Raw genomic sequence first — 16,381 nt, forward strand, 5'->3', positions numbered from 1 at the left:
GGTAAGATTATGAATCATACGATATCAAAGTAAGCAGAAATACTGACAAGTCCATGAGTTAAACAGTATCAGAGTACGCAATACAGATCAGCTATGCAAATGAGGAGTCATAAAGAATCAAATATCAGATGTCGTATTAAGACCATATAAATGCAGAAACACGGTAACCCAAAATACCATATGACGTGGATGTAATGCAATATGCGGTGCGAATGGAATGACCATGCTGGAGTGTGAAGTCGGGATGATAGTTAGGTAGTATCGCAGGTTATGGGGTCCATCACAAGAGACTTCTATCCAAATCAGTCCCATACCTAAATTTGGATAGTTAGACTCAATGTGGTAAACTCCTGATCTCAGGTTAGTCGGGTGTCCAATCAAAATCCTGGCCATTGTCAAGGCACACGTTACAAATAGTTACGCACCACCAGCCTGAGTGGATAGTGAATGAATGAGTATGCAACTCATGCCCAATAAGTCCACATATCAGAATTGTTCATCTCTGGGATCATCACCGGGGTCTAGTACACTCTACACCAGCTTGCCGCCCCATCAAGCGCACAACTGGGTAAGTGAAAAAGACCTCATTATCTGCCTGGCCAGTAGTTGGCCAATATCTACTTGGCACGTCGATAGCGGACTCATTCATGAGCTGGTCAAACTCAGCCTAGTTATGCCTACTCCCTCAGGTGGGTAAGGCCACACCCCCTCCCAACTGATCACAACACAGTGGGAGATGTGACTTACTGGTATACGACCCTCATGCGCTCATATATATCCACTCAGTCTCGACGTTGGGGCGTCCTCTGGTACCAAGAGGGTTTAGGGATTTTCACCCAGGGCCATCTATGGCAGCCCGATACTAATAACATATTTTCGGTGTCCCATCTGGCCATCCACGATATGCCTGTGGAGGCTACGGCCTTGATATCGCTAAGGCATACAGTAATCACAATACATGATGCCAGATGCATGAGTCATACAATTCAGTCATGCATCAATCCTGCGCATATAGTGCGCTCATGTGACACAATCTCCGCCTATCAGGGAGTCTCATAACAACCTGCCCAATGATATATGTAATGGTCAACCACATCTCATAACAAGCATGCAGATGATGCATATGGGCATGTGACATGATACTATGCTATCACATACTCATAATCGGTATCAATAACCGACATCGACAATCGACCTCGACAATGTGGACATTTAACCAACATTGCCTCCAAGGAATGGCCCACATAGAGCCTAACATATAGTGGACCCATGACCTCACACAAGGGCCTAATATATAACACCGTGGGCCTCACTCGAGAGTTTAATATACATCACGATGGGCCTCTCACATGGGCCTAATATACAACACAACGTGCTCCATCGCCTGGCCCTCAAATGCACCACAATGGGCCTCATCATATAGGCCTCACATACATTAGATAGGCCTCAAATGCATCAAGCCGAGGCCGAATGCTCATCAGAATGAGCCTCAATACGGGCCGCATATACATCACAATGTGCCTCGGCAATCGGCCTCGATATCCAGCCTTGACAATCGGCCTCGACAATCGGAGTCGGCCTCGATAGTCAAATTCGACCTCAATAATCGAAATTAGCCTTGATAGTAATCGGAATCGGCCTTGACAATCAGAATTGAAAATTGGTCATGATAATCGGCCTCGATCGTTAATCGGCAATCGGCCACGTTAATCAGAATCGGTAATCGATCTTGATGCAAGGCGGGGTCTATAGATGGACGACTGATGATGGACCAAGCAATATCAATGGGGCCTAATCGTTTGGGATAACCCACTAGAGAATGATGAGAATGGGCCTAACCAGGCCTAAGGGAAGGTCACAATGTGGGCGTCCAACCATCATTGCCTATCAATGTGGACCTTTAACCAACATTGCTCCCAAGGAATGACGCTCATAGGGTCAATCATATAATGGGTCCACGGTCTCATACAAGGGTCTAATACACATCATCATGGGTCTCGCTTATGGGGCATATACACATCACATTGAGCCTCACTCATGGGCCAATGTATATATAACATCGGGCCGTATCAACGAGTCGAATCAAACGGGCTGAATCAAATGGACCGGTACAAATGGGCCAAATCAGTTGGGCCTAGTCAATGGGCCGAATTAAATGGGCTAAGTCAATTGGGTCGATTAAATAGGCCGATACAAATGGGCCGAGTGAATGGGTTGAATCAAATGGGCCAAGTCGATGGGCCTCATATACACTACAAAGGGCCTCAAGTACATTACATGGGCCTCATCATACGGGCCTCAAATACACAACAGGTGGGCTTTATGACACTTTAATGATGATCAGCACTGCCCAAACATTGCCCATGTAAATCAGCATTGTTCAAGCATTTTTAGCACTGTCAGCACCTGTCCAACTGCTGGATAGTGTGTACAATACACGTACATCATGGCCAGGCCCACACAGATGGGCGGTGTGGATCAAAACATACATTACGGTGGTCCCATGTTGGCAAAATAGATGGACGACGTGGACATAAATCATTACATCAAGGTGGGCCTCATGGAAGGGCATAGGTACATCAAGGTGGGCCTCATATACATTAAGTGGGCCGCAACCACGGGCTGCACCAATGGGCCCCATACATTCCAAAAATGAATCATATCAAAAGATCAACTGAACCACACCCTAAATAGCGATGAAGATGATGATTGGAAAATCATCTGGACCATACCACAAATAGCAGTGAAGATAATGATTCTCACTGTTAAGCAAAGCAAAGGGCCCACCATAACGTTTATTCCCCATCTAATCTGATCATAATGTCACAAAGACCTGGATTAAGAGGGAAACAAATTTCATATAGATCCAAAACTTTTGTGACCCAAAACGGTTTCAATGGTAGTCGTTCAATCCCCATAGATTTTTGTAGTGTGGTCCACATGATAGACGGCGTGGATATACAACATATTCATTAAAGGTGGACCGACGGTGTGGATGATGATCATCAAGGTGGGCTCGGAAGATGAACGGCATGGAGTATACATCATGCGGGACCCACAAATGGATGGCATGGATATACAATGCATATGACACGGCGGGCCGCATACACGGGCCGAATATACATCACCAAGGGTCACAACCCATGAGCCTAATACATCAAATGGGCCTTAATGGATGGGCCACAACGTCAAGGTGTGGCCTATGCCAAAATGGATGAATGGTGTGGATACAACACATCTTCAAGGTAGGGCCCACCATAACGTTATTTTCTATCTAACGTGTTCGTGCGGTCACAAAGACCTGAATCCAGAGGAAAACAAATACCATATTGATCCAAAACTTCTGCACTCTCAAAAGAATTTCAACAGTGAACGTTCAATCTCTACTGTTCTTGGCAGTGTGGTCCACTTGATAACTAGATCCGTCTTATTTTTAGTTTCAAACCTCAAGGCGATCTCACTAGATGGTTGGACGGTTTGAGTATAACACATACCTCATGACTGGCCCACAAAACTTGCTGACGTTAACTATAGTAGCTATGTTGCTCCGTGGTCCACATAGATGGACGTCATGAATAAAGCGCATATATCATGTGGTCCCCACCGTCCCGATGGACGGTGGGATGAAATCCATAAATCACGGTAGTTCCCCCACCGTCCAGATGGACGGCGCGGATATAATACATACCTTATAGATGGGCCCCACCATCCATTTAAAACCCATACATCCTGCTGGGATACCACGTACACGTGGTAGGTCCCACGTGAAATTTAGATCTATCCCATTTTCACTGCAATGCCATGAGAAATAAAGTAAAAAATAAATAAAATAAAAATAAAAAGAAAAGAAAACATCACTGTGATGTTTGGACGGTGTGAATACAACATCTGCATCATGGTGGAGTCCATACAGATGGACGGTTTGGATCATCAGACCCCCACCTGCTAACATTAGTACAACAGCTATATAGCTGCTGTAAACGTACTCTAGCCAATCCGTTTCCACATCAGGTGGGTCCCACTACAATATAATATTATATTACATGATATATACATACACATATATCTATATGTATATATCATGTAATATAATATAATATTGTAGTGGGACCCACCTGATTTGGTTTTGAGCTTTGATTCTGCTCCATTCCCACCACCATCCAGATACACGGTGGGATGGAATACATACCATGGTGGGTCTCACCATCCAGTCTGTTGGACGGTACAGATAAAATGCATAAATCGTGGTGGTCCCACGTCCGGTGGGCCACTCCTTTGGATGAAGCTGCTGTTGTGTTTTTCCTGCATCAGATGGTCAGCAGGTGGATGGCCCTACTGCTACTACGGTGCAGTCCACCAGATGGCTAGATCTGGACGACGTGGATATACTACACACGTACATACATATAGGGTGGGGTCCACGTGAGTGTAGCCCACCAGATCGTCCGAATCAAGTGATATTCATTTTTTTTCCTTTCATCAACGCCTGCTGCTGGACAGCAGTAGGTGCAGCAGATCACGGCCCATCCAGCCTACTGGATCATGTCCCTGATGATCTAGGGAGGGACGGTGTGGGTGTAGATCACGTACAGCAAGGTGGGGTCCATGGGAGTGGCCCACCTGTTGCTGAATCAAGCTGATATTCGTATTTTCCAATCACCCAGACCTGCATTAGGGCCTGCCACTGGACAGCAGCTAGTCCAGCAAAATGTGGCCAGCCAGTCCCACTGCTTGGGCGATCAGGGAATGGATGGTGAGGATAAATTCCATACATCACAGTGGAGTCCACGTGGGTAGGCCACAGTTCCCGGGACCCAGCAAATCTTGGGTTTCCCATACAAAATAGGCCTGTGCGGCTGTTGGACGTCCAACACTTGGACAGCAAGGACGTCCTTGCTGCTGGACAGTCCAGATCCCTCTCACCTATATTAGGCAGGCCACGAAATATGGGAGAGAGAGAGGAGCTCTGCCACTATGAACTCCTCTCTAACCCTTAAAACGCATACATCAAATGGGTCCCACTTGTCCCAAAGATCAAGATCTACTCTAGAAACACACACCTTTGATCATGGACTCTTCTTTCCACCGATGCGATCTAGAGGTCTAAGGGGTGTGATTCAACGGTCGAGATCGGCTTTGAAGGGTTGGATTGAGTGGTAGGGAGTGGGCCACACAATGCTTCTCTCATGGAGGTTGGGACGTTGGAGTTGCTGTTATGGAGCTTGGAAAAAAAGAATGAGAGAGAGATGAGAGAGAGACAGAGGAGTGATGTGAGTGATAGAGTGATGGGGAGAGGGATGGTGAGTGATGGGTGGATGTACTTAATTGTAAGAGAGAGTTGACTTAAGGGGAGGGGTGGTTGTACTTGACATTGAGTGATGGAGTGATGTGATATATCATAGAGATTCCTTCGGTGTTTGCAACGTGCGGCATTTTCCTCGAACTGAACGCGTGCCGACATCTCCTGGCCCGGGTATCGCCTCGGCGCGCGAGATGTGGCATCGGAACCGCAGCGATGGCGCGGTCGCTAAGATACAAATTTTGGGTCAAGCCGACTTTGGTAGGCAGGACTTAGGTTAGGATAGCGCGCAAACGTCAGATATAGGTCGAGAGTTGCCAGAATTCGATCGAGAGGACTGCGAAAGCTTACAGAATAGTACAGGATAAGATACGGGTCTTATAGCCAACCTATGTTTGTTTCAAAATAAGATCCCACGAAATCAACTAGCCGTTGAAACAAAATCATGAAAATCCGGCCAGCCGAAGGGATTCATAGGTTGACCGAAGATCTATATCTTTTGCTAAAATAGAGATCATTTCTTACTGTTTCAAAACACGGAAAAAAAACAGAGAGAAAAAGTTTTAGAAACAAAAAAGAGAAATCATATTCATTTTCAAGGTTTTTGCATTATCATTCTTATATTATTTTTGTAACTTATTCAATTCTCTTATCAAGTAATGTTAAATTCAATTAGAAAGTGTACTATACCCGACTTGAGAATAAAGAATTGAATCTGTAGCTTTTAGGGTATTATTCTTTGAAAAATCATATATCCATAAATCCTTTTTGGTAGTGCTTACATTAGTTCATATTCATTTAAGAAAAGAAATGTTCACTGCATCTACTGAAGCTTCATCCATATCTTTATTTCGACTCACTTCTTCAAAAAGATAAGCTTTTAATTTTGGTAATTAAATTACTTTCAGTTTAGGTTTATTAAGATTGCCCAAAAATCTCATCAGGTTAAATGAGTGATAAGCTTGTGAAAATGACTTGAGGTTAATTGTGATAGCCTGTGAAAATCACAAAAATTGTAAGAGATTGTTGAGGTTAGCCTATGAAAATCACAAAAATTATAAGAGATTGTTGAGGTCAGCCTGTGAAAACCTTAAAAATAGTGGAAAGTCAGAATCATAGGGAAAAGTAATTTTCGGAGCGGAGTAGGTGTGAGTTAAACACCGAACCATTATAACTTTGTATATATTGTGGTGATTGATAATCTTATTCTTATATTTATCATCTTCAAATACTGAAATTAAGGAAGTCGTGAAATAATGTTGTCTTACCTAAGATTTTAGGTGGTTATTATCCTACGACTCAATTGAAATCAATATTCCAATATTAATTGTTGTTATGAAATTATTTTCTGCGATAGATTATTAAAATTTGGTTACATCAATAGTGCAACTTACGCCTACCATTAAAAATTTCTTATGGGTTGCAAAAGTTTTTTTTTTTTTTATCAAGCTGATATTTGTGTTTTCCCTTTATCCATGTCTTAGTTAACTTATGAACATATTAGATCTTAAATAAACATCATGACCGGCCCTAGGAAGGTTTTAACAATGGGTGTCACTGTCCCCACTGCTTTCTATGATGGGGTCCACTTGAGCTTTGGATCTCTCATTCTTTGGCTCATGCCTTAAAATGATCTCTCCAAATGTGTGGATGGTGTGAATACAACAAATACATCATCGTTGAGCCCATGGAACTTAATGACATCAATTCGGTAGCAAAACTTGGAAATGAATTGACTAATGGCCATGCCTCTAGCTAATAACCAGTGGTCGGTGCTTTGTGAACCCCACCATGAGTTATGTATTTCATCCATGCCGTCCATTCATTTTTCCATATCATTTTATAGTATTATAATAATAATTAAAAAAGAAAAAGAAAAAAAAGAGAGGTAGAGAGAGGTAAATCCAAAACTCAAGTGGACCATAGTGTTGATTGAACGATCACCATTAAAATCTTCTTGGGGGCCACAAAAGTTTTGGATAAGCTGATACTTGTTCTTTCCATTCATCCAGGTCTATATGGACCGTACCATAAAATGGGCCAGAAAAATGAATGGACAGAGTGGATATAATAACATATCATCAAGGTGGGCCCTACGACAAGGGTACCACCAAGGTGGACGCAGGTTAGCTACTGACATAGTCAGTACCAAATTGGCTATTAAAGTGATGTCACCACGTTCTATGGGCCCCACCATCATGTATGTGTTGTATCCACAACATTCATTCAATTGGAAACATCATTTAGGGCATGACACAAAAAATGGGCAGATTCAAAGCTCAAGTGGACCTCATCATAGAAAATAGTGGGGATTAAATACCTACCATTAAAAACTTCTTGGGAGCCACAGAAGTTTTCGATCAAGTTGATATTTGTGTTTTCCCTTCCATGTCTATGTTAACTTCATGGTTTGATCTCAAATAAACATTATGGTGGGCCAAGGAAGGTTTCAACAGTGGGCATCACTGTCCTCACTATTTTCTGTGGTGGGTTACACTTGAGCTTTGGATCTGCCTCAGTCTTTGGCACATGTCCTAAAATAATCTCTCTAAATGGATGGACAGCGTGGATACAACACACACATCATGGTGGGATCCATAAAACTTAGTGATGTCACTAGCGCATCCGCGTCCCACCAAGGTGCATGTTACTTGTGTAACACCTAATCAATGCTCTCTCTCTCTCTCTCTCTCTCTCTCTCTCTCTCTCTCTCTCTCCACTCTTGAACCCTGCCCTCTCCCCCTTGATCTCTTTCCAGGTTTTTTTATTTTTATTTTTATTTTTTTTAAATTCTTTTTTTTGATGCAGCACATCTAGGAGCATTGTTCAACAATATTAAGTCTCTCTCTCTCTCTCTCTCTCTCTCTCTCTCTCTCATCAATTTGGATATTTTTTAATCCTTAAGTAACATCGTGCAATGATTTGTGTATTGAAAATTTTTCGAATTTTGAATCCCTAATTAGGAATTTATAGTGTCGATTCCCTAATTATGGATTATAAATTAAAAACTGAAAATCTCTAATTAGGGATTCGAAATTCAAAACCCTTAATTAGGGTTTTTCTTATTTGAAGTTGTCTTCATATGCCATATGCTTAAGAGTCATTCGGCAACATGGATTTTCTTTTTCTTTTTTTGGAATTTTCAAATCTAGGCCTTCGTATACGGGGCAGTCTACGGGGCAGTCATGTTGTGCCCTTCCATGTTAGTCCATTGGTCCAAAAGTCATGCACGTTGCAGTCCCAGATCCACAGACGAAAGAGTCATGCACGTTGTTGGAGATAAATGCAATGGCCTGGCAAATTTTTCGCGACTACATGTACAAGCATGAGGCAATCAGAACTTAATTAGAAGATTCGTGGATAACAACTCTTGAAATTTAGTGAAGCCAATCTAACATTGGAAGGTAATCTGAAAAATCAAACTGGATAGGTTCAAAATTAACCAGTTAGAGGCAATTTAGAGCATTTTACAGCATAATAAACTAAAGAGTTTCTCAAGCATATATGCACAAACACACAAGACGGATGAAATGATCCTTGACCCGAGGATACGCAGAGTCTACTTGGGTTTCAGCTTCTACAGGTTGGGCCCAAAGCTCGGTAATCAAGACCATTGGTCTAATCTAACCCACCGTGGATGTTCTATAACTAAAATATCTCCCAGATAGGAAGACCCCATCCAGCAAACACGGGCTATACTATTCTTAACTGTCTATTTAAAGAGTACCAATTGAAGTACGAGGATTGTGTCCTATTCAGGAAATTTTAGGGAATACTCGATACAGAGTGGGGCACAACAGACAATAACCTCTATCATTGAAATTTTTCGTACAAACTGACGACAAGAATATACCGTGTATGTTTATGGGTTTAGTATTCTATAATTCCTCAACATATAATGTTCTCTCTCTCTCTCTCTCTCTCTCTCTCTCTCTCTCTCTCTCTGTGTTTTTTTTTTTTTTTTCTCAAATTAAACACTACCTTGACTGCAAGAGGATAGAATTGTTAAAGATTTACAGCTATGTTGTTTGAACTTTAAAGGGACTGGGTTTGACAACGTTACATTAACACCTCAGTGGCTGTCAGGGGCTTTCTCCCCGGGCAGCGTCCCTAGCTCGGTCACAGGAGGTTGAGAGTGGTTAGGCTGGCGGTCCCCAGTCAGTGACTTCATTTCAGGGTGATGCAGCTGGAGCTCTGTTTCCAGCAGGATGGCTCCCCTCTATTTTCTGCTCATTGCTCTGCTCCTCTTGATCTTTCTTTCCTAGTTGTTTAGTTTACACGATGGGTGTGGCACGCTTCTTTTTGTGTGGGGCCCACCCGAAATTCCAGTTTGTTCATCTCCTGTTCATTTCATCGATGGAATGGGGGCTTTTCCCTCTTTTCTTTTTCTTTTTTTTTTCTTTTTTTTTTTCTTTAAAAAAAAAAAATAATAACAGTGGCTGATACGATACCAAAATGGCGGAGACTTTTTTTTTTTTAACTACCCATGCGCTTCGATGGATCTCTGATCATAGAGCCCACCTTGATGTATGTGCCTTAAATCCATGCTGTCCATCCCCTTTTAGTAGCTCATTTTAGGGCATGATAACAAAAATGTAGCAGATCTAAATCACCTTGATGTATGTGCCTTAAATCCATGCTGTCCATCCCCTTTTAGCAGCTCATTTTAGGGCATGATAACAAAAATGTAGCAGATCTAAGTCACAGGTTGACCACACCACATGAAACAATCGTGATTAAAAGTTTTTTGTGAGCCACAAAAGTTTTGAATCAATCTGATATTTAAGTGGTCATTTTATTGATGTAGAATGTGTCATAGATACATTTCTAGCATAGTTGGGCCAAAAGAATGTGGACCTTAAGCTGACCATAACTTTTGATACGGGTATTGGTAAAGAGCACCTAACCTATCAATCTTTATTGAAACGGGCCATTTGAGGTCAACCGACCCATAAATCGGGTCACATCTATGTGTCTCGTCAGAAAACGTGCGCTTTCAGCTAGAAACGAATTTTTAAGGAAAGTTACTATTTTTAGTAATTTCAAAATTTATAATATTTTCTTTTTTCTTTTTAAAATTTTTAGATTTTCTTATTTTTAGAAGCAACTTGCAATCATGCTAATACTCTTTTAGTAAAAGTTTATTTAGATTTTTTATTTTTAGAAATTAATCTTTAGAAGAGTTTTATTAGAATTATGATTTATTAGAATTAAAATTTGTTATTTTTGATAATTACGAATTTTTATTTTTTCTATATTAATGGTCTAGCAGGGACATGCATGTGAGACAATTGTCAATCAATTTATTTCGAATTTCTAAAAAAATATGTTTATTTTCTTATTTTCCTCATGAATTTGAGGTATCTAGGTGAATTTCTAAAAAAATATTTTTATTTTCTTATTTATCTCCTGAATTTGAGGTATCTAGGTGAAGGTCCGTGGATTTAGACTAGTTATCCCCTTAAGGAAGATCCCTATGAGGAAGACAGTGATTGACCTCATCACGCCCATCCCTGCATCATTTATCCAGGTCTTTTGTTACTTTATAAACAGGTTGGATGACAAATAAACATTCCGGTGGCATGCATGAAGCTTTTAATGGTGGATATTCAATCACCACCATTTCTGGTGGTGTGGTCCACGTACAATTTTGATCTGTTTCAAAGCATCATGCCCTCAAATGAACTGTACAAACAGATGGACAGCGTGGATGTAATCCACATTCATCATGATGGCCCCACACTTAGGTATCCACCAACGTCAAAACAATCCTTAGTCACACCTAATGGATGGAGTGGATGTCCCACATAAAATACGGTGTTGCGGAGGATTACAATCCCAGGGAGTGGATCCATGCTGTTCATTTAGTCGGTCTCGCCCCGTTGGACATCTGGCAGCTAGTTAAAAATTACACTACAGTCACAATTACAAACTCATCCACATATACATCTGCTTTCAAATATAAATCGATTCAATGAAACTGATGGCTGGGATGGATCAATCACCCCAATATACCATGTATTGGGCCGGATGGACCCGAGTCGGCCTGATATTCTGTGTAGAATCTGTATGCCTGCAATGACAATGGCGATGTTGTCTACTAAAATGTCAACCAAAGATGACGGAAGTTGCCAAGTGATGTTGTTGTCTTTGGGCCTGCGATGCAACGGACATCCCAACTTGAAGTCTTCATATATAAATATACTTTTCAAAAGTCATTTAACCCATACCATTGCAACTAGCAACTCAAGAGAGACCTCTAAAATGGCGAAGAATTGGCCATCTTCACTGGCCTACTTTCTTATTCTTGCACCCTTTCTACTCTGCTGCCATTCCCAAGAATATGATGCTGATCGAAAGGTTGTTAATGCACTCCATTTCCTTACATTTTTCTTCTTAACAACTGTAAAATTCTCTAATTAGCACGGAATGTTTGTAGATACATGTCGTGTATATGGGCGAGCTTCCTGAAAATGGTGTATCTGCTGCGTCGCTGCACCAGACCATGCTAGAAGATGTTCTTGGAAGGTTACTAATACTACCGCCGATATGAGAAGTGAACGTGCTAATATGGCACATGCATGTATGTGAGATCCGGGCAGTTCATGAGGTGGACCACACTTTGGATGTTGTAGGCTACACTTGCACAAAAGAAGTTGACATTTAAAAAATAATAATAATACTAATAAAAGTATATATAAAATAAAAAAAAAATAAAATAAAAATCACCAGTACTGATGGAGGTAACTTGATGTTATAAACACTACTTTCTACTGAAGAAAGAATGTTTACACAAGTTTTGCAGTTTTTCTACAATCACCATACTTTAGGTAGAATCCAATGGGTTTGATATCCCAACAAGTACATCTTCGCCACGTGGGGGCCACCTATGAAGGGCCTGGATCTCATGCATGCAGCACAAGCAAGGATAGTAGGATTCAGTACAGAATCTCGCTCTCTAGAGTAGCCTTACCAGGGCTCTCACTATGACAACTGCTGCTGCTGCTGCTAGCATAATCATTAGAACTTTTTACTGTTTCTATTTCTAAGAAGTTCCATGTTCCTTCCCATATATGGCAGTAGCGCTGCTGCCAAAGAGTCGCTTGTTTATAGCTATGGAAGGAGTTTCAATGGATTTGCCGCTAAGCTGTCACCAGAAGAAGTCGAGAGTTTCTCAGGTAAGTGAAAAGAAGAGAGCTGTATTTTGGGGGAGAGAATGTTGAGGCACATGTTTAATTCGGTTAATCTGTGTTATCAGAGATGGACCAGGTGGTTTCCGTGTTTCCAAACACCGCATTTAAGCTTCATACAACAAGATCGTGGGATTTCATGGGCTTCACTCAAAATCAAACCTTACGTTCATCTAATGAAAGCGACGTCATCATCGGAGTAATAGATACAGGTAAATATATCTGTTCTGCTCAAACCGCTTTGCCTTCGGTCGACTACAAAACTCACCCAAGTGTTCATGAATTGTAATCTGCACCTTCGATGTTCTTCAAATATGTTTCTCTACTTAGTTTCTGATTTGCATAAAATGGTGAAATTTTCAAATGTTTCACGTTTGTTTGTGATTTCCACAGGTGTTTGGCCAGAGTCAGAGAGCTTCAGCGATGAAGGATTTCCTCCTCCTCCAGTGAAATGGAAAGGCAGATGCCAAAATGAAAATAACTTCACTTGTAACAAGTACTCTTCTATCACTTTGAGTCTATCTCTTGCTTTGAAGTTTCAATTGAACTGGTTTTTGGATTATCCGAGCAGCTGATGATTTCATTGGAATCATATGATTTACAGCAAGCTTATAGGTGCCCGATACTATAATGCCGGAGACTTCTATCTTTCCAAAGATTTTCATTCTCCAAGGGATGCACAGGGACATGGCACCCACACCGCTTCAACCGCTGCAGGCAGAGAAGTGGCAGGGGCGAGCTTCTATGGGCTAGCGGAAGGCATCGCAAGAGGAGCAGTTCCTAATGCAAGAATTGCCATTTACAAAGTATGTTGGACCTCAACATGCTATGTTTCGGACCTGATGGCCGCTTTCGATGATGCTATTGCGGATGGCGTCGATGTTTTGACGATCTCCATTGGCCCTGGCGAGCCAATCCCATATTTCTTGGACCCCATTGGGATTGGAGCTTTCCATGCAATGAAGAAAGGGATTCTCACTGCTAACTCTGCAGGAAATAGCGGTCCTTATAGTCGGAGTGTCGTCAATGTTGCTCCTTGGACTTTGACAGTGGCCGCCAGCAGCATCGACAGGAAATTCGTGACCCAAATAGCGCTTGGAAATGGAGATATAATTATAGTAAGTTTCTCATGAGAAATTCTTTTAGTGCTTAATTAGATTTTGGATGCGTTTGGATGTTCTATTGAATTGCATTGCAATTGCTAGTTCAATTTTGAGTGGGAATGACATAATAGTAACAAATTTGTTCCACTTAATCCAACTGGTTATTGCAATTCAGTTCAATAGTGCATCCAAGCACTCCATTCTTGGGACCTTCCTAATACATTTCCTTTCTTCCTTTCTTCTCAACTTAAGGGAAATTCAATCAATGCATTTACGCTCAACGAAACAGATTTTCCCTTGATATATGCCGGAGATGCTCCAAACGTATCATCACGAATTCGAGGAGATTATGCAGGAGCATGCTACTCTGACTATTTGGATTCCAACAAGGCACAAGGAAAGATTGTACTTTGCGATTACCTATGGGATGGTTCAGGGCCCTACGTGGCCAACAGTGTCGGCGCCATAATGCCCAGTGACGGCTACGCCGATTACTCATTCTCTTACATACTCCCAGCCACCCGCATTGATAGAGAGAGCAGTGCCAAGATAATGGATTACATTCGATCTTCCAAGTCCGTCACAGTGCTGTGTACCCAAACAGTTCCTTCTAATTTGATTGTTTTATGCCAATGTGATACCAATGCCTTTCCTTATGTTAATAACTTAAAGGCTGTATTTAGATGCACAAGCAAATTGAATTGCGAAAATCTAGTTCAGATGAGAAAATGACCAAATTGCAATTGGCTGAAGAGCACATAACATTCATGCTAAGGAAGGTGGTTGCAATTTGGTTTCTCTCTTCCTTGTACTAATTATCGCAAGTCAATTTGATGGTAAATCCAAATATACCGTGAAAGAGTAACCCAGGAATGATATATAGTGAATATTTTACAGTAATCCGACGGCAACCATTCTCACTGCGGAGGCTATGAATGATACTTCAGCGCCCCGAGTCGTCTCCTTCTCTTCAAGAGGACCTAACCTAATCACTCCCGACATCCTCAAGGTAGTCCTATTCTTATCGATATCTAAATCCTTACAACATGTTCTTTTTACCTTGTTTTCTATGAGTCATGAAAAGAAAACCTCTTAATCATCTGTTTTGTAAATCCGCAGCCGGATCTTACAGCCCCTGGTGTCAATATCCTTGCTGCTTGGTCTGTTGCTGCGCCACCTTCCTTCTCACTTCTAGATAAGAGGCAAGTTGCTTACAACATAATCTCGGGAACATCTATGTCTTGCCCTCATGCTGGGGGTGCAGCGGCCTACCTCAAATCCATCCATCCAAATTGGTCACCAGCTGCAATCAAATCTGCTCTCATGACCACTGGTAAGCTATAGATGGAGAATTAGTTAAAGGCAATGTATTAATTTCCATCCACCATTTACGACTGGGGTCCCCAACCAGGGGATCCAAATAATTCATATGATGACCCATGATGAATGGAAGTCACCCAAAATATCTCTGCCATTGGAAGATCATCTCCATCTGATTAGGCTGCTGTTAAATGAGGATCACTACTTGCAGTCAGTTCTCATCTGATGGCTGTGACCATCTGATAAGCTAGATTTAAATGATCTGTATTATGTTCCATCAACCATTTATATATGTGTGCGGCCCACATCCTGTCGATCCAAGTCATTCATATGGTGAACCCATGATGGATATATAGGAGATCACCCAAAAATCTCCGCCACTGGAAGATCCTCCCATCCGACTAGGCCACTGGTTTTTATTTATTTTAAGACTAGGCCACTGTTGAATAGAGGAACACCAGCTGGATTCAGTCCTCATCTGATGCTACGATCATCTAATAAGGAAGATTTTGGGCCCTACGAAAATCTCTGCCAATGGCTTAGATTGTTGAAAAAGGTGGGCCCCACCTGTAGTATAGCTGGATAGAAGAAAGGGCACCATTCCTTACGATGGATTACCATATAAGAGAAATCCTATTTTCTTGCAATGCAGCTCATGTCATGGATCCCAGAAACAACGAAGATGCAGAATTTGCCTACGGCTCCGGCCACATCAATCCAGCGAAGGCCGTAGATCCTGGCCTAGTGTATGATGCAACAGAGCAAGACTACATCAACTTCCTATGCAAACAAGGTTACAACAGTAGCGTATTGAGACTCGTTACACAAGATAGAAGCAATTGCACCACCAATACAACTGGGAAAGCTTGGGATCTCAACTACCCCTCCTTTGCACTCTCCATCCAAGATGGCCAACCCATCATTGGCTATTTCCCTAGGACAGTAACCAATGTGGGCTCTTCAAACTCAACCTACCATGCCATTGTCCAAGCACCTTCCTCCCTCAATATCACCGTCAAACCCTGGACCCTTTCGTTTTCAGCCGTTGGTGAGAAGAAATCCTTCAAAGTAGAGGTTCATGGTGGGGTCATTTCTCAACAAGCGATAATTTCAGCTTCGATCGAGTGGAGGGATGGGGTCCACGTTGTGAGAAGCCCACTTGCAGTGTACACCGTACTTTCAACGGGAAGCCCACTTGGAGTAACGAGAAACCGTCCGATCAAAGGGCTACTTGATCTGGATGGACCCCCAGTGAATGGAATCCTTTGAAGGTATTAGTTCTTCCTAATCATGCATGGTTTAACTGTCATTGTTGGCGCAATCTCTGTCGTCCTTGTTTTATGCAATGGTGAATAAAAGAAGACAATCAAGAGAAGAAAATTGCCATACAAAGAATGGAAGTACTATATTTTCCTCTTCTTCTTCTTCTTCTTCTTCTTCTTTTTGGTACTTTTAAATGGAACGATACT

The 16,381-nt window shown here is 41.7% G+C and overlaps 1 protein-coding gene across 1 annotated transcript; it reads left to right on the plus strand.

The window, feature by feature from the left end:
• Positions 1-11,563: 11,563 nt before the first annotated feature.
• LOC131249528 (cucumisin-like) lies at positions 11,564-16,181 on the plus strand. Its single transcript, XM_058250334.1, has 10 exons — positions 11,564-11,659; positions 11,739-11,827; positions 12,380-12,477; positions 12,558-12,701; positions 12,883-12,985; positions 13,094-13,607; positions 13,845-14,167; positions 14,490-14,601; positions 14,712-14,925; positions 15,565-16,181. The coding sequence occupies exons 1-10, from the start codon at positions 11,564-11,566 to the stop codon at positions 16,179-16,181; spliced, it is 2,310 nt and encodes a 769-aa protein (XP_058106317.1).
• The last annotated feature ends 200 nt before the right edge of the window (positions 16,182-16,381 follow it).

The sequence above is a fragment of the Magnolia sinica genome, chromosome 6 (assembly GCF_029962835.1).
Source record: "Magnolia sinica isolate HGM2019 chromosome 6, MsV1, whole genome shotgun sequence".
Lineage (NCBI taxonomy): Eukaryota > Viridiplantae > Streptophyta > Magnoliopsida > Magnoliales > Magnoliaceae > Magnolia > Magnolia sinica.

Coding starts and splice junctions, on each gene's coding strand:
- LOC131249528 (XM_058250334.1), top strand. CDS start 11,564: ATGGCGAAGAATTGGCCATCTTCACTGGCCTACTTTCTTATTCTTGCA. Junction 13,608..13,844: donor GAAATGGAGATATAATTATA/GTAAGTTTCTCA, acceptor TCTCAACTTAAG/GGAAATTCAATCAATGCATT. Junction 14,926..15,564: donor ATCTGCTCTCATGACCACTG/GTAAGCTATAGA, acceptor CTTGCAATGCAG/CTCATGTCATGGATCCCAGA.